This window comes from Saccopteryx leptura, chromosome 2 (genome assembly GCF_036850995.1).
Source record: "Saccopteryx leptura isolate mSacLep1 chromosome 2, mSacLep1_pri_phased_curated, whole genome shotgun sequence".
In the NCBI taxonomy this organism is placed as follows: domain Eukaryota; kingdom Metazoa; phylum Chordata; class Mammalia; order Chiroptera; family Emballonuridae; genus Saccopteryx; species Saccopteryx leptura.
Window position 1 is genome coordinate 237,705,804 of NC_089504.1, and position 18,193 is coordinate 237,723,996.

An 18,193-nucleotide genomic window follows, 5' to 3' on the forward strand; every position below is an offset into this window, starting at 1 on the left:
TGCCCACGTTAAAACTCGTTTAAATCTTACATCCACCCACGAGGGACGAACCATTATTAGCCTATTGCACAAATGAGGAAACAGAGATCTAGAGACATGAATTAACCTCCCCGACAGCATGTGGCTGGAAAATGACGAAAAAGGGATTCGAACCTACGTGAATAGTCTCTCCATTTCATACGAGTGAACAAGCAAAACCACGCACGGGACATCAGTCTGTAGGTGAGAGCAAGGACTCTGGAGTAGGATGGCTTTGAGTTCGAATTCTGATCCTGCTTCTTACTGGATCTGTGTTTGATCTGAGCCCCAACTACATCTCATAAAATGTTGGGATTAAGTGAGCTGAAGGCTAGAAAGTGTTAGTGGCGTTATTTTAGGGACGGAAGAATCTTAGTCCGTCTTTTTCTCTGCACAACGGGCTTCTGACGCCCCCTGCTGGCAGAAAGGGGGACCGTTTTTTGGATAATAAGATTGTTCTCGGTGAAAAAGACCTGACCCTGGTCCCTCAGCAGGGTCACTGCTCTTCTGCCTCCCCCTCCTCTCGCCCCTTTCTTTCCTCTGTATCCCTCCTTTATGGTGGTGAAAAGTGAGAGATGGGAAAATTGAGGACTCTTTCCAGATCTTGCAAATAATCAGTTGTTAAACCTGCCTTTCTTTATAGACCTTACAGGGCCAGCCAAATCTTTGACAGTTCTACTAATTCAGGGATAGGTATAAAGAATAAAGACCTAGTCACAAGGCTGTGAATCAAAGTGCTGAATATAACAAGAAAATCTGGAACTAACTGAAACGTCCATCATGGGAATATTGATAAATTTAACAGTGGTTCATCCAAAGAATACAATACTGTGCAGCTGAAAAATTTTGCTGAACATTTTATATGAAAATATAGTCAAACAAGGTGAATGAATCTTACAGACATTATGTTGGGTGAAAAGATACACACAAACACACACAACATGCTATCAGATATTTATCAGAAGTTCAAAGACAGGCAAAATTAATTTTTCATAATAGAAGTCAGAATAGGGGGTACTTTTGGGAAGGATTTTGACTGGGAAGAGGGTATAGGAACCTTCTTGGGTGCTGGAAATGCTCTCTTAATCTGGGTGGTAGTTACACAAATCTATATATATGTAAAAACTCATTGAGTTGTACACCCATATTCACTTTATGTATGTTATACCTCAATAAGACAGTTTAAAAAATATATATTCAAGCAGGAAAAAAGGTACTAAACCATCTTATCCTATGCTTAAAAAGAAAAGAAAAATATAACTTAGCATAGGGCAGCTGTTCTTATCTCAAACTGTTTTCATTGTCTCAGGACCCCTTTATGCTCAGATTATTTAGAATCCAAGGAGCTTCTGTTTTTGTGACATATATCAATACTTATCATGGATATTAAAACAGAAGTGTTCAAAACAATATACAACCTCATTAAACAAAGCGATGTCATTACATGTCATGTAACCTCTGGAAAACTTTACTGTCTATTGTGAAAGAGTAAAGAAGGCAAATAACATCTTACTGTTATTACTAAAGAAATTTTGACCTTGGAATTTTGGAACACCCAGTGGTCCCTGCATCTCACTTTGAGAAACGTTGGCACAGGAGAGAAATAACGGGGAAAACAAAAACAAAAACACATCATGAATTATTCTCTGGTGATGGGATTATAACATTTTTGTTTCTTTGCGCTTTTCAGTTTATAAATGGGAAAATATAACCACAGATCATTTCTGAAAAAAAAAAAAAAACACGAGACAATATATCCGTCTCCGTAAGATTGTTGTCCCAGTAGTAATAACATTATTTGGCTGTACGGAAAAAGTAAACCGAGCCCTAACCTGAAAGTAAGCGTCCTATTTCCTGTATCAATCCCTGGCCTGTAAATGCAAGAGTTCCACCACCCAGATTTAGGGAGAGAATATAAGTGCATACACAACTGTATTGCAGTGTAATAGAAAGTAAACATCCCGAGGGCCCCACATTCTGTAACTGCATCCTACAACACTGCAGACTCTGGCGAGCAAACATAACCCTCTCAACCAGAAACTGCTCCGACACAGAGCGCAGTTTGGAACCAACCAAATCAGTCTGGAACTCAGCAATACGCTTGCGCTTTGCAAACGCAAACGGAGGCGAGGCTTGTGGGAGAGTGACACTGGGCTCGGCCTCTCAACATTACAGCTCCGCCTTCCTATCCTGCATCCCTCTCTGAGTGGCTGCAAGACTGCGGAGGCTAACTTCCTATTGGCCGCCTTACGGAACACGGACAGCGTTTGTGCGTCTGGACGCCGGAAGCGGAGGTCGCCATGGTGCGTTTCAAGCATAGGTAGGCATCTCTTGTCTACCCTTCACTGCCTTCCCGACCAAGTGCCCGCGGCCCTTACCGCGTGCTCACCTCCCTCTCGCCTGCCGCAGGTACCTGCTCTGCGAAGTGGTGTCTGACGACCCCCGCTGCCGCCTGAGTCTAGATGACCGAATGCTGAGCGGCCTTGTACGGGACACGATTGCCCGCGTGCACGGGACTTACGGCGCGGCCGCCTGCTCCATCGGCTTCGCGGGTGCGAAGGTGCTGGGGATCTGGGCCAACGGCAAGACATGGAGGGATTGGGGGCCGGAGGAAGGAGAAAGGGCACAAGTGATCTAGGGAGCTGCCAAGCCTGATGCACCGTCCTCTCTAAATGTCATCCTCCTTAGGCATCTGGGAGCCCGAGCCCCAGATCTGGATGAATCCAAGTTACAGAGCTAAGAGCAGAAGGCAATGGAACTTTGGGCAAGAGTCCCACGTACCTATTTGACGTGTATGTTAGGATTGCGACTGCATTTATAGGACGGTTAGAATTAAATAAGGGCAGACGTGTAGTTCCTGTTAAGTTGGGTGACTGGTTACATTGCCATCACATGGAAAAAAATAACACTGAAAAGCCCTTAATAGGGCCTGTATAAAACATATAATTGTGTGTATATAAATGAGGAAGGGGAGGGCCCTACCCACAGGCACACAAATCTAAATTCCCTCTTTTCACACATGCTCAAAATGGAATATGGGGGAGTTGCATGTAGGGACAATTCGACCTCAGGTAAGACTCAGTTGGCTGCTGCAGAACCTTTTTTCAGCCAAGGGTTTTCTTCTGAGGAGGAAGATGGATTTCTGCCTCCCCACTCCCAATTTATTGAGTTAACAAGCCAATGAATTAGAACATTTAAAATTCTAAACTCATCAGTTCTGAGTGGTGTGTAGGGCATTGGATATTGTCTATCCTCCCATAAATGAAGGTCTGTTCTAAATATTTTTTCCTTCAGGAATATTTTTACTCACTGATGCGTCCCAAGTGCCACCCACTGTCTCGAACAGTCTCTGGCAGACAGTATAGGCTTTCAGTTACCGTAAAATTTTTAACCTGATCTTGAGGATCCAACGTTTCCCAAAATGATTATATTTCCTGCCGTAGTGCGATACCTCAATGCCTATACCGGAATAGTGCTGCTTCGATGCCGAAAGGAATTCTACCAACTCGTGTGGTCAGCTCTGCCCTTCATCACACAGTTGGAGAACAAAGGACACCGTTACCCATGTTTTCTCAACACCTTACATGTGGGAGGTAAGAGTGCTGTGGTGTGGCTGGATTTTAATAGGAAACAGGTTCAGAGTTCAGTCCTGACTGGTCGGTGGGTCTTCCTATCCTGCCAAGAACAAGCTGCTTTCCCCTAGTTCTGCAAGTCTTTGAGGCAGACACCTTTTACAAGCTGTTGACCACAAGTCTTTCATGTGCCAGGTACAATTAGAACATGTCAGAAGTTCCTGATCCAGTACAACAGGAGACAGCTGTTGATCTTGTTGCAGAACTGCACTGATGAAGGTAAGCAGCACTAACCCAATGTCCACTGAGCAGTGCCTGACCTCCTTCAGCTGAGTAAATGGTCACACTGTCGAAGACATCTTCCATCCCTGCTCTGTCTGCCTTTTCCAGGAGAGAGGGAAGCTATCCAGAAGTCTATCACAAAAAGCTGTTTACTGGAGGAGTCGGGTGAGGAGGAGCTCTCAGATGGTGATGGTGAGGAGGCTGCTGAAGCAATGGACTGAACCTCTGCAGGCTGCAGTGTGCCCAAGACTCAGGCCCACTTGCTGGAACAGGACATTCTGGGAGGCAGCAGGATCCTCTACATTTCCAGGATCTTTCTCCATAATAAAATGGATGTTACTCAAAGTCCCAGACACGTTTGATAGATTTGTGGATTTTGTTTCAATGTAACAAAATCCTCTCATCTCAAGCTACAACACCCTCATCCCAGCCAGAGTTCCTGATGCAGGATTTCTGAACATTTTTTTTATTTATTTTATTTTTTTTGTGGCAGAGACAGAGTCAGAGAGAGGGACAGACAGACAGGAAGGGAGGGAGGGAGATGAGAAACATCAGTTCTTCATTGCGGTTCGTTAGTTGTTTATTGATTGATTTCTCATATGTGCCTTGACCAGGGGGCTACAGCAGACCAAGTGACCCCTTGCTCGAGCCAATGATGAGCCTTGCTCAAACCAGATGAGCGTGCGCTCAAGCTGGCGACCTTGGGGTCTCAAACCTGGGTCCTCCACATCCCAGTCTGACGCTCTATCCACTGCGCCACGCCTGGTCAGGCTAAACTGCTTCTTTTTAATTTTTTTTTTTTTTTTCAGAGACCTAGAGTCAGAGAGAGGGATAGACAGGGACGGAGAGATGAGAAGCATCAATCAGTTTTTCGTTGTGCATTATGACACCTTAGTTGTTCATTGATTGCTTTCTCATATGTGCCTTGACCGTGGGGCCTTCAGCAGACCGAGTAACCCCTTGCTCGAGCCAGTGATAAGCCTTGCTCAAACCAGATGAGCGTGCGCTCAAGCTGGCGACCTTGGGGTCTCAAACCTGGGTCCTAGGCATCCCAGTCCAACGCTTTATCCACTGCGCCACTGCCTGGTCAGGCTGAACTGCTTCTTTTTAAGAATGACAAGTTAAAGCTAAGCCTAGATCACAAACCCTTTATTTAGATTTGATACTAGGAAAGACATTACTCCATGATAGCTACTAAGAGCTTGAGGAATTCTGCTATTACTTTAACCTATTAATTGTGTCTAGCTGACCTGAATTGGACTTTAAAAAAACAGAAAGCTCACATTGCTTGTGCAGGTAATTTATTACAACTGTTTGCCTTCACATCCTATTATACCTAGAGGTTACTTTATTAAGCAGCAAAAGAACTCACATCACTCAAATTTAGCTCAAACCAAGGCATAAGACTACTCTAGACAACAGAGAAGCAGTGGGCAATGCCACTGCTTTCAAACCCATCCTGCTCTGCCTCAATTTGTGCTGGACTCCTCTGTTCCTACAATTTAAGCCACTGTCACTTGAAACAAGTTTGATTTAAAGGTTGGCAGGTCCCAAAGCTTCCTTAGTGAGTTACAACTTTCCTTGCCAAACAGAAACCACGTGCAAGAGGCAAAACCCTCCATCACACATGCAAGTGCAAGCCAGGTCTGGCCCAATAGCCTGGCCATGTCAGATAAAAAACTGGAATTCAAGCTGGGTATCCTAAATCCATTTTATTCCCATCCCTGTTTCTCTAAGAGAACTGAACATATAGAAAAGATTCAACTATTTTTAAAAAGCACACTGATAGGTGTGCAGAAACCATGATATGCCCTGACATAAGTCAGAGCTGAGCAGTGCTATGTAACACTGATTTGGGCTGCTCCAAGGGATACTGAAAGAACTCAAAATTATTTGGGATTGAAAAAAACTAATTACACATTTGCCAAAAAGACTAACCTGGCAACAAACTAAAAATCTTGGCAGGAAGAGATCTCTGTGAGTGTCAATACTTTATTTTGGTGTAAAGATGGGAAGCTGGAAAATACACTGTATTTAAAATCTTGGTTCCCCCTCACATTGTGGAAACCCCCTCCCCCAAAACTAATCTGTTCAAACTCAAATACTTAAAAATTAGAGCAGCAAAACAAAAGCATGGAAAACAGAAAACCAGATGGAGAAGGTAGCCTGGGCCACTAGTGTCACTTGGTGTGGACGACCGAGGTGCTGAACAGGAGCTTCTGTTTCTGTTTTTTTCTTTTCTTTCCTCCTTTCTCTTCTAAATAGAAACAGTAAGAGAGCTTAGTTTAGAATGCCATCCCTGGGTCCTCTGGCCAGTTTTCATTACTGAGAACAAGATGCAGCTCAGAGTATAGGCTCTGGAATCAGAATGCCTGTATTCAAACACCGGTCCTTGCATACTCTTAGGTGTTTGTCTTTGGGCAAGTCTCTTATCTCCCTAGACCTCTGTTTCCTCATCTCTAACGTGAGAATTATGCCCATTTAATATGGCTGATAGGAAAATAAAATCAGCACAATGCCAGACACACGTGGGAAGCACACCATAAATCTGTTATTCACATCTAATTATGAATACCACAGAGTGGGGGACTTCAAACCCAATTTCTGCATCTATGAGCCATCCTTTACCCACTCAGGATCCCAAAATCTACTCTCCACTGCTGTGTCTTAAAAAGGGGAAAAGAATTTCTCAGTATTTCACATCCAAGCCTCAAGGATTAATCTGAGGTGGCAAAAAGGTGCTATGTGACATACCAAATGCAATGTTAGCTGGCAGTTAGAAGGTGAGCCTAAAGGCTCAGGGGAAAGTGCCCGACTGGACGCCGGTGGGAAGGACAGCCCCAGGACCCCAGTGGGAAGGACAGCTCCAGGCCAGGCACTCCGGTTCTTTGCCCTTACCAGAGAGGGCGTCTGAAGTAGCTGGCGTGTCCAGCTTCATGAAGGCTGCTTCAATAGCTTGGCTGAAGGAATTCTGGAAACTGGGCACAGGAACACGATCCGAGTTATCACTCTCCCCATCACTGTCCACAGTGGCAGGAGGAATTAAGCTGTTCTCATCTAAAAAATACCAGTGTTAACTCTAGAAACAATGCTAGAGACTTGTATTTTCTGAAAGGGACCAAACCCCCCCTTTCACCAGGAGGGCCATCCTTACCTTTCCTTGGAGCAGTTTTGGGCCACACATCTGCTTTTGCTTTTCCAACTCTCAGCATCTGCCAAAGTGGGGGGGGGGGGGGGGGGGAAAGGAACTCTAATGATCTGTTAAATAATGAGAACTCTGATTCTTCCTCAACTACTCTTAGCCTCCCTCCTTGTTACCCATCTAAGACTAAATCCATGAGCCAGACCGGTTGGTGGCACAATGAATAGAGTGTTGACCTGGGATGCTGAGGTCCCAAGTTCGAAACCCCGAGGTCACTGGCTAGAGTGTGAACTCATCCAGCTGGAGTGTGGGATTATCAACATGAACCTACAGTTGCTGGCTTGAAGCCCAAGGTTGCTGATTCAAGCAAGAGGTCACTGGCTTGGCTTGAGCCCCCCAGTCCAGGCACATATGAGAAGCAATCAGGGAACAGCTGAAGTGCTGCAACTATGAGTTGATGCTTCTCATCTCTCTCCCTTCCTGTCTCTCTCTCTCTCTCTCTAAAAAACATAATAAAAATAAATCCATGAGCTTCCCTCTTAAGAAAACCTTCCATGATTATTAGTCAGTTTGAAATTAGCATGCAAGCCTCCCCTTCTTCAACAAAGGAATTTCCAGAAAAGAACAGGCAGCAGAGTCCATGTTAGATACACTTGGGCTGCCTCACAAAGGATTTTCACCTGGGCAAAAGAAGGGAAGGGAGAGTCTTCTTCCAGACTCCCGATGCAGAATGAAGGACTGCCCCGACTGGCAGTGGGTGACACAGGGGTCAGCAGAAAATCTGAAAAGAACCAGAGACCTGATTATACGAACAAGTTCCAGGGAGCTAGAGTATTCTCCTAACAAGTCTGAAGAGATGAACCCTAAATCAGATGTGGATAAACAATCTCATCTCAAAAGGCAAACCTCAATCCAACTTAAATTCTGACATATTCTCAAAAAGCCAAGAACATGGCCTATTATTCATAAGTTTAGTGTTTACAATAACACTAAAAGTTATGGCAGAATCTATTCCCACATTAAGAGAAGCACTTTCCACACTGGCTGGTTCTTATAGCCTAGGTTTGGACTGGTTTTATATAGATGAAAAAGCTCCAAGATATAAAATTTAATTAGGTCAACCTTTATGTTCCAGCTAGCAGATGTCCATGACTTGAGAATATTCAGTTAGAATCCAACTGGAGCGTGGGAAACACACGCATCAACAAAATCCAGAATGAAAATGCAAGCTTTTCCCTGATAATTCCCAGGAAATAGTCTTCCCCAGCCTTTCTGACCTTATGTTGAACATTTCCCAGAGGATCACGTCTACCTACTCTCCTGGTCACTACTAGAACGGAGAAGCCCATTCACTCTCCCACTAGAAGGCCCCTCCACAGCCAGCCGGGGCTGTTTAGTACTACTATTCCTATGACCACCTAACTGCTTTTTCCTAAACCCACTAAAGCCCATACCTTTAGGAAAACTAGTATGTGAAAACACAATCTTTATACTATAAACAAGGCAGTTGATGTTTTGCTGTATTCCTTTGGATAGCAGCTCTCTTCCTAAACATGCTCTTCAGAGCATCATGGTCATGCAGCCCTCAAGATCCAGGTTCTAGTCCTAGTCCCTGCCATGAACCAGGGCCCTGCCTTAGCCTCAGGCTCCTAATCAGTGATAGGCATATGATCACAAGGGTAATCAAGAGTTTTAAATATTCTGATCTTGCACATTTTTTTAAATACCTGACAAGAGCAATAAAGTAGTATCTGCTAGGTGGATGAAGATCAGAAATTATATCACTCTGAAATTATAGCAACTCTTTCTTAAGTGTTTCATTTCATAACACAGTAACAGTCTATATGAGAAAAAAATATTTTTTTAACAGCTAAGGCCTCTCAATCCTGGTCTCACTCCCTAGAATGGAACGTTATTACTAGTTTGGAACAGAACCATCCAGTATTTCTCTACATTTAGATATACGAACCAATAATGAAATGCTTTGTTTTATGTGGTTTTTCTTTAAAACCCACAAATGATACAATGTTTTGTTTTGTTCTACATCATTAGCTCACAGGTCTACCCATTAGTTCATGAAGCAAGCTATTTCCTTCTTTAATAGGTATATTTCAACGTATAAATGCTATAATTTAGCCATTTACCTATCAGTAGATTTGTAGACCTTTTTTAACCTATTATAAACAACGCTACAAGGAGACACGTACAAACATACTTAAGCACACAGGGGGGAGTCCCACAAAGGCAGAAACTAGAAATAAAACAGCAGGGTCGCAGGGGAAAATCCATATTTAACAACCCAGCCATATCAACTGCTTTGAGGTTTTTAGAAGCTAAGGCATAATCAGTACAGCCCATGGGAAAGGTGAATCAAATGGCAAGAATTTGATGTACCTCAGAAATACACTAACTACCCAAAGTACGATTAGTCACCTAAAGACCCCAACAAGGCAAATAGGTCAGTGTTATAAATTCATGCACTGGGGCTATGCTTTAAGATCTGTGGCTATAGGCAACTTTACTCCTTCTTTAATTTCTTTTTTTCATTTACTGATTTCAGCAAGATAGAAAGAGAGGAACATCGAACTGTTCCTGTAAGTGCCCTGACTGGGAATCAAACCTGCAACCTGTGTGCCTCAGGACGACGCTCTAACCATCACTATCCAGGGCTAGGTGACTTCATTCTTCATATCCCAACTTTATTTACCTGCTTGGGAACCTGGACTTCTGTTAAGAGGAGAAATGGAGAAAGCCCCATGGCCCTCAGTGCTGGTGGGACCCAAAGCAGAATCGGAAGAGCAAGTATAGGAGTTGAAGGCAGGAAACTGCTGTAGATTCTCCAGGGGAATATGAACTTCTGGGTCTGCAAAACAAAGATGAGAATGGTAGGTCCATTTACAAATTTCCTCAACTCTTTTTCAACAGGGAAGTAGGATGTAGAAAGAAATTTTAAACTTAAAATTTATAACTGTCACCTTAGAGTCAAAGGTGAGGTTAAGGACCCAGCCAGAGAACATGTGGGACAATTATCCCTAGCATTCAGCAGCTCTCCAGTTCTTTCCCCCACAGCTTTTTTCACCCACTCTGCCAAGGATGAATTCAATCTTCTTACTATGGGCTATGCACTTTGACCCAATTTAACTAATTTAATTCTCAATTAAGCCTATGAAGGCATTACTCTCACAATTCACACTTAAGAATTGAAGAAAACAAGTGGCAGAGCTGGTATGTGAACCCAAGCAGTGTGGCTCCCGGGCTCGGGCATCGAGCCTCTGTACAGTGACTGTATAGTGATGCATAGCTGTACTGGTCAAAGATGAGAGTTCTTGAACGTACACTTGCCCTGTTTCTTGTTCTCTTCCATCTCAATCCTGCGCTCTCGACGGCGCTCCTCCCGAGCCTTCTTCTGGCGCTGACGCTTCCTCTTCTCAATGTCATCTGTGGGTTGGTCAGGTAATGAGGAGGCAGACCCAGGACAGCCTTGCCATTCCCTTCTCCCAGCTGACTAGGAGCTAAGGCCACACAAGTGGCCCTAGCTGGGCTGCATGAACAGATGGAGTGTACCAGGAGGTTCTGAGAATCATGACACCACTCCTTAACTCTTCCCACCCTGGGTGTCTAGTCCTAAGAATCCCTGAATCCACTATACAAAGAAGCAAAGTCAGGGCATTCTGACCTGAGAATATCTCTAGGGTTTCCTTAGAGACCACAGGAGGCTGCAGAGCTAGTTCACAGATGCTGAACTCGCAGGTGAGCGGCAAGTGAGAGAGGTATCTATGACGCTGTCGAACATCCTACAGTGGAAAAGGGACCAACGCTCCACTAAGACCAGGCCTTACTCTGTGGGCAGATTCCCACCCCAGACATCCAACAGTCTACACACACTCGCAGATGGCACTGGGGTCAAAGTGTAGTGCTCAAGTTATCACCATCTCGAAAAACCAAACATTAAGTGTCAATTAATAAGCTACAGTAAGGTAGACTAAACAACCAAGAGCAATTTTTTGGTTTGTGCTGCAAATAAATGAATTGAGTCCAGTAATAAATTATCTAAAGCTGATCGGCTGTTTCTGATTTTTCTGGGGTCCAAGATTGAGGGGAAAGAATAAGGAAAATTAAGTTATTTGTTGGCAAAAATCTAGAAACCACTGTCAGAGTTCATGATAACTGGGTAAACACATAAAGCAGATTTCTCTCTTGCACAGAGCTTGCCCTAAAACAGTAAAAAATTAAACCCATCAAAAATTTTTTTTATTAAGTAAGAGGTAGGGAGGCAGTGAGACAGACTCCCACATCCGCCCTGAACGGGATCTACCTGGCAACCCCTGTCTGGGGCCCATGGTCTGCCCATCTGGGTCCATGCTCTCAACCAAGCTATTTTTAGTGCCTGAGCAGCACCTGGGGCCAATTTGCTTAAACCATTTGAGCTATGGCTGCAGGAAGGGAAAAGGGGAGAGCAGGGGTTGGAGAGGCAGATGGGTGCTTCTCCTGTGTGCCCTGACCAGAAATCAAACGCAGGACTTCCACACGTGCCGTGCTGACACTCTACCACTGAGCTAACCAGCTAGGGCCTGATGCCCACCAATTTAGGTTTAATTTTCTTTTCTTTTTCTGCAAGTTTTATGGAAAGTTTATACTATTCAAAAGGTCTAGGCTTATAATAAATTTCAGATCCATAAAGGGCTAACTCTCAAAGGGCAAAAACTTATATATATAAATTATCAGGCAATTAATTCATAGGTATCTAAGCCAAAAATGCAATTTTAAGTCTCATTAAAATAGCTTTAAAAACGCCCTCCAAGGGTTTTTTGTTTCCTTGGACATTTCTCCCAAGCAATAAAGAAAAAGAGAAACAAGAACAAACACAGCTTGAATTAAAGTAGGAGACACCTGTATTACCAAACCACAGTAAATAACCTGCAAAGCAGAGAGCAGCAGTGACTGACTTAACAGAACCCTGGCACTTAATTTTTAAAAGGTAGCACCATTTAATTTTTTAAAAATTCACGAGCACCATCACTGACAAAAATAGACTTAAAATACAAAAACTAAAGGCCTTGAAGTTTGGTGAACTTGGGTTGGCTAGGCTCACCTCCAAGACACCTTACCTCAGACATGGAATAGCCAGCGATCTCCACCACTGTCGCCGAGATCTTCTCGGGGCTCTGCTCCAGGCTACCGTACTCCCGCACGAGGCAGCGCACGTTCACGGGGTGCAAAAACATGTACTGCCCATCCTCCGCTGAAGACAAGTGGCTCCATCACACAGCAGTCTTGGCCAGTCCTCAATACAAGGCCTCCCTTATAGATACGCCTGCCTCCCCCTCCCGAAACCCAAAGGCACAAGAGATCGAAGTGCCTAGGACCTACTGGTGAGAACTCCTACTCAGAGTCAGGTCATCTCTCTGAAACATCTCTGTGGCAACCCAGCCCTCCTCCTCAGGGACCCTTACCTTGGTAAAAGTAGTAACAAGGAGAGCTGCTTAGGTGTGCAAAGCCTGAATTAGTGATGGGTTCCTGCTGGGTGGACTCAGAACAAATAGTCCCCTCTCCAAGATTGTCATCTGCTAACTCGGAGTCATCACAGGCCTCCCACAGCCCCTCAGGCTCTGGTTCAGACACTGCTTCCTCTTCCTCTACCAGAGGGAGACCAAGAGGACGAGAAGAGCGCAGAGAACAAATTTCGACGGTTTCTTCATCAAAAGCAGACACGTACTCTAGCACTCCCTGTTGGGATAAATTCTAGGTCAACAGAATGTAAACGTGGTTGCAAAGGCAGGCACAGGAACCAAGCTCCTGCGTGTTTACCTTAGTTGTCGTATTCACTGATTTAACACCCCTGGGGAAAGAACTAATAAACACGCAGGAAATACAGTCTGGTCTTCTTCCAGCAAAGTTCGATCTCCCACAGTGCCTACCCACTCAACAGCAGCATCTGAGGAACAGCAGCCATTTAGTCTGAACAGGGATATACTCACCTTTTTGGGGTGAAAAACGGACTCCTTCGACAAGGGAGCCATCAGCACCAGTTGTTCCAGAGCAGCCATGACACCAGTGACCTCACCTCTGCTTTCAGCCAATCCTGACAGAGCCTCTTCCCGAGTCTAGACCACCAGAGAGAAGACAGGAGAAACCTCAGTTTCCAGAAATACACGTAAATTTGAAGGGCAAGGGCTTTCAATGACCTCTTTCAACAGGACCAAAAGATGAAAGGCAACAAGACCTAATGGGAAGTTTAAGTGTTTAAAATCCTCAATTTTGCCTGACCTGTGGTGGCGCAGTGGATAAAGCGTCCACCTGGAAACACTGAGGTTGCCGGTTCAAAACCCTGGGCTTGCCTGGTCAAGGCACATATGGGAGTTGATGCTTCCAGCTCCTCCCCTCGTCTCTCTCTGTCTCTTCTCTCCTCTCTCTCTCTCTCTCTCTCTCTCTGTCTCTCCCTCTCCTCTAAAATGAATAAATAAAAAATTTAAAAAAAAATCCTCAATCTTTAAGGGAAACAGAAATTAAAAAGCATCTGGTACTTAAATAGGATGGTATTCTGTTAGAGTCTCTGACAATGACAACACTACACTACACAGAAGCTTCCTAAACAGAAGTCCAAGAACACAGAACTAACTTTTACAAACTATGCTGAGAGAGTGTCCCAGCTCAGGAGTGCTCAGGAGGCAGGAGGGGTTTGGCCAAGACCACCTCAGTGAGGACAGCTCTACTTCTATGTAGTTTTTCTTCTACCTGAAAAGCATTTTTTTTAAGACTTATTTATTCATTATAGAGAGGGGAAAGAGAGAGAGAGAGAGAGAGAGAGAGAGAGAGAGAGAGAGAAGGGGGGGAGGAGCAGGTAACATCAACTCCCATATGTGCCTTGACCAGGCAAGCCCAGGGTTTTGAACTGGCAACCTCAGTGTTTCCAGGTTGATGCTTTATCCACTGCACCACCACAGGTCAGGCCTGAAAAGCATTTTTTAAAATGCTCTGCACTATAGAGAGAAAATAAAATTTAAATACACAGGACCCTGCCTAGGGAGGACTTAGAAGTCAGAGACAGGAATTCAAATACCAGATTCACCTCTAATTAGTTAGGTGTCTTCAAGCAAATTCCTTAACCCATCATTCCATTTCATCATCTGGGTCAGGGGACAGTTACATCAATCGTATCAAGATGTATGAAGCTTAAGTGAGATAAATTTAAGTACAGTAACTACTGAATCAATCTCTTAGGCTGGACCCCAACAACCAGTGATTCTGATGCTTGTTAAAGCTTAAGAATCCCTATTGTAGAGGATACGAGACACAGGGAATTTTTTATTTGGGTAATTCTTGCTGCTCCAAAATCCTCAGCAGATATCACTAGGCCTGCTGGACAGGCCATAATATTTTCTCCACAATGTCCCTCAAATAAAACATCTCTATGCCTGACTTGCAGTGGCACAGTGGGTAAAAGCCTTGACCTGGAACACTGAGGTCGCTGGTTTGAAACCCCAGGCTTCCCTGCTCAAGGCACATATGGGAGTTGATGCTTTCTGCTCCTCTCTCCCTTCTCTCTCTGTCTCCTCTCTCTAAAATGAATAAATAAAATCTTTAAAAAAAAATCTCTAAAAATAAATCCAAGTGTTCTCCTAGAAAACAGAAAGTATACCTTGCTTAACTAAGAACACAGCTAACCTAAGAAACTCCAGATCATTCTGACATTTTCCTTTCAGTTCCAGAGGCTGCTTAAAATCATCTAGCTCAGCCCTTCCCTTCCATCACCAAAGCTCAGAGAAAATCAGCCTTTTCAGTCATTCCCTTCCAATCATCTTAAATGTAGGGGTGAAGTAACTTACCTTCGCCATCCTGTCCTGTTTCTAGGGCACCACCTCACCTTGAGCTCCTGTATGGCTGCCTCAATAAAGCAGGACTCAGGACTGTGCTTCTCCTCTGCCAGCTGCTGCTCTAGCGCTACTTTCTCTTCCTGAACTACCCGGTGCAGCACCTGCTCCTTAGAGGCCAGCAGCAGCTTGGAGTACTGGCTGTGCTGTTCATCTACAAGACAGCAAGGAAGATCACAAAAATGCAACACTCATCGCTCACAACCATATGGCTAAACAAAAACTTCCACACAGAACTTTTTTTCTAAGGTGAAGATGAAGTAATTCAGCATAATTTCCTAAAAATAAAATTTAACAATGACTTTAACTCTGGCCCCATCATAGGAGGAATCTATCCTAAGAAACCCAAAGATACAGTAAAAAATTTAGTCAATTGATATCCACTGATTACAGATAGCATTATCTGTAATTTACAAAGCTGTAACCAATCAGTACAATAACAAAGAAATGGTTAATGACATGCATGAGGATTTAAAAAGATATTGTCCTATCCACCACACAGCCCTCTCTGCCCCATGGCATTCCCGGCCCTAGCCCCACAGCCTATGTGCGTCAGCCAGCAGCTCCACGCCACGCCTGGGGCCCATGCCAGCCACCCGGGCTGCTGGGCCCAGCCCGGACTGCAGGGACTCAGCCTTGCCCAGCACCACAGGAGGCCTCGACCCGCTGGACTTGGCGCGCCAGCGCCTCTCGTCCAACTTGTGACCCTCGCTGCACCGCCCCGAGGGCCTAGGTGGGCCAGGGGCGGGGCCTTCATCCAAACCAAAGCCATGCCATTGCGCACTCTGCCCCCGCCGCCCACCCCAGAAGCCATAGAGGAGTCGTAGGTAGTTGTAGTTGGACGGACGGGCCCCTGCCGTCCCCCCTCATCACCCTGCGCCCACTCACATTGCCCTCGCCCCTAGTGGTGGCCTCGTGAGCATGCGAGGGGGCTCCCTTCACCATGGTGCCTCAGTTCCCCCAACTGTGAAACAGGAAGGGAGCAACCCCATGGCTGAGAAGAGATGGCCGTGGATTTCCACCCACCCCCACCTTCATAGGTGGCCCGCCGTCAGATGAGGATTCTGTTTAAGTGCAATACTTGGCCTGCCGGCTTCCCCGCTGCTCCCATCACACTCACGCAATAACTGGCCCCACCTCTGTCCGTGCGTGCCCTCAGGTGACCTCCCTGGAGCAGGCACACACAGCACCCTCCAGCACCCAGGGGCCAGCAGTCCTGGCTGTGCCTGGGGAGTGGGGGTGAGGCTGGGGATTCCCCACCTTCATGATGAATGTACTGACGAGCCGAGGCAGCAATGCTCCCACCACACCCCACTAACTTCCACACCCCTATTTTGTGCAATAAACGACAGCATTGGCACCAAAAAAAATATAAAAATTAAAAAAAATAAAAAGATATTGTCAGCCCTGGCCAGTTGGCTCACTGGTAAAGCATCAGCACAGCACGTGAACTTCCCAGATTCCATTCTGTCATGACACACAGGAGAAGAGACCATCTGCTTCTCCACTCCTCCCCCTTCCCTTCTCTCTCTTCATCCTCCTGCAGCCATGGCTTGATTGGTTAAGAGCAAACTGGCCCCAGGCGCTGAGGATTACTCCCAGGAGACTTCATTTTAGGTGCTAAAAATAGCTCGGTTGGAAGCATGGCCCCAGATGGGGGTTGCTGGATGAATTTCGGTTGGGGCACATGCTATCTCCCCTCCTCTCACTTGGAAAAGAAGAAAAAAAAAAAAGATAATGTCTATTTTCGTTTAAAGTTTTAAAAGTTTTGGATGTTTTCACTTAGTTCTTCAAATCCATCAGGAATTGATTTTTATGAATGGTAATATAATAGGGATCTACTTTTATTCTTTTCTCTGTAAGAGGAGTCAATTCTTTCAATACATTTAGTGAGAAAGCTCTTTTGCCCAGAGACTGAAATGCCACTGTAATGCAATTCTAGTTTCTACAGGGAATACAACCCCTTGGACTTTCCCTACTGTAAGCACTTACCACACTAGCCTAACTGCCTATCAGTCTTATCTCTTCTATCAAACTACTGACTGGAGTGACTGAATGGAATCTCCAAGAACAGGCCCAGTGCCAGATACTATTCAACAAAGTCTTGTAAAATAAAAAATTAAAATACATATAACTGAACCAAACTTGAAACCAAGAGTTAAGCCACTCTGCAAACTCTACCCTAACCTACTAGAATCCTGTAAATATTTGGAAATGCTAGAAATTGCATGCCCAAAGGCTAAACTTCTCATTTTAATGTATGTGTTGCCTAAGTGAGAGCACCAAAAGCTAAATTTCTGACAGAGAAAAACATTCAATAGCCTTGACAGGTGTATCCAGGGCTAAGTGCCCCCCCAAATTAACCAAACTCACCTCCTAGATGAATAGGATGGTCTACATTCATCCATTTGGATTTGGGCAAGGCCACCAACACCCCTTTCTCCCTCTTCATCAGCTGCATCGTAATGGTATCACCAACAACATACTGACGAGATTCTGTGGCAACAACGCTGTAACACGGACATTTAGATGTAGCAGGACAAGGAGTTAACAGACTGGGGTCTAATCTAATAAATATCTCCATCTCACCTCTTGAGATCCTTCTTATGCACAGAACTGTAACAGATGGGACATTTACTCCAGGTCTTCTCACTCAGTGAAAGATAGTGCAGGATGCAAGCCCAGCAGAAGATGTGTCCACAACGGGTTATCTTGGCTGCAGTTGGTGGATATAGGCATATTGGGCAAGATGGCACTTCATGGCTACAAATACGCTGAAACAAAATGCCATCATAAGTTACAAAGCTTTCAGAATTAATTAGGGATTGTCAAAGGTAAAGGCTCTCCTCTCCCATCCCCATACATCTCTACTCAACCTTCATACAACTCCATTAAAACCGTTCAACAATGCAAGTTATAAGTATGATAGCACTTTAAGTAAATCATAAAGAAAAACATAATGGTTTAATATAATAACTACATAACAAGTATTTTGGGGGTTCTATAATAGCAAAGGGAAAAAATAACAAAAATCAATATATGATTCTATTTACAAAAAAAAGATTTATATGTACACACAAAGGCATAAAAAGGGTCTAGTCACGTAATTTCCAACACAGGAGTCAATGAAACTTTCACTTTATATGGACCTCTTTTTTTTTGTAAACCAATGAACACAAAATTTAAGTTTCATAGGCTTTATGTCTTGCTCAGATAATTTAATGAATTTTCGCAGTAACAGGAGTCCAGGATTAGGGGCCTATCATTCTCAAAGGTATATATTTTATATCTTATAACCTAGGACAGCA

General features: G+C 44.4%; 2 protein-coding genes across 5 annotated transcripts in view; one reads left to right on the plus strand and one right to left on the minus strand.

Moving 5' to 3' along the window:
• The first annotated feature begins 1,569 nt into the window (after positions 1 to 1,569).
• Positions 1,570 to 4,225, plus strand: POP5 (POP5 homolog, ribonuclease P/MRP subunit). Of its 2 annotated transcripts, XM_066370767.1 has the most exons (5): positions 2,261 to 2,338; positions 2,428 to 2,570; positions 3,462 to 3,611; positions 3,786 to 3,869; positions 3,981 to 4,225. In XM_066370767.1, the coding sequence occupies exons 1-5, from the start codon at positions 2,319 to 2,321 to the stop codon at positions 4,091 to 4,093; spliced, it is 510 nt and encodes a 169-aa protein (XP_066226864.1). In that variant the 5' UTR covers positions 2,261 to 2,318; the 3' UTR covers positions 4,094 to 4,225. The 2 variants fall into 2 exon arrangements, with proteins under 2 accessions (XP_066226865.1, XP_066226864.1); XM_066370768.1 differs by lacking the exon at positions 3,462 to 3,611 and having other exon boundaries at positions 1,570 to 2,338.
• Positions 4,226 to 5,844: 1,619 nt separating this feature from the next.
• The window catches only part of RNF10 (ring finger protein 10), a 35,835-nt gene continuing 23,486 nt past the window's right edge, over positions 5,845 to 18,193 (minus strand). The window contains exons 5-17 of one of the 3 annotated variants that reach the window (XM_066370759.1): positions 17,475 to 17,659; positions 17,259 to 17,395; positions 14,879 to 15,039; positions 12,993 to 13,118; positions 12,468 to 12,741; positions 12,123 to 12,256; positions 10,691 to 10,808; positions 10,357 to 10,452; positions 9,722 to 9,877; positions 7,695 to 7,795; positions 7,027 to 7,084; positions 6,771 to 6,929; positions 5,845 to 6,129 (exon numbers count right to left, since the gene is read on the minus strand). In XM_066370759.1, the coding sequence (XP_066226856.1) occupies positions 6,053 to 6,129; positions 6,771 to 6,929; positions 7,027 to 7,084; positions 7,695 to 7,795; positions 9,722 to 9,877; positions 10,357 to 10,452; positions 10,691 to 10,808; positions 12,123 to 12,256; positions 12,468 to 12,741; positions 12,993 to 13,118; positions 14,879 to 15,039; positions 17,259 to 17,395; positions 17,475 to 17,659 (1,782 nt within the window). In that variant the 3' untranslated portion in view covers positions 5,845 to 6,052. Of the gene's footprint in view, positions 6,130 to 6,770; positions 6,930 to 7,026; positions 7,085 to 7,694; positions 7,796 to 9,721; positions 9,878 to 10,350; positions 10,453 to 10,690; positions 10,809 to 12,122; positions 12,257 to 12,467; positions 12,742 to 12,992; positions 13,119 to 14,878; positions 15,040 to 17,258; positions 17,396 to 17,474; positions 17,660 to 18,193 lie in introns of all 3 variants that reach the window. The other 2 variants (XM_066370760.1, XM_066370757.1) reach the window with 2 other exon arrangements.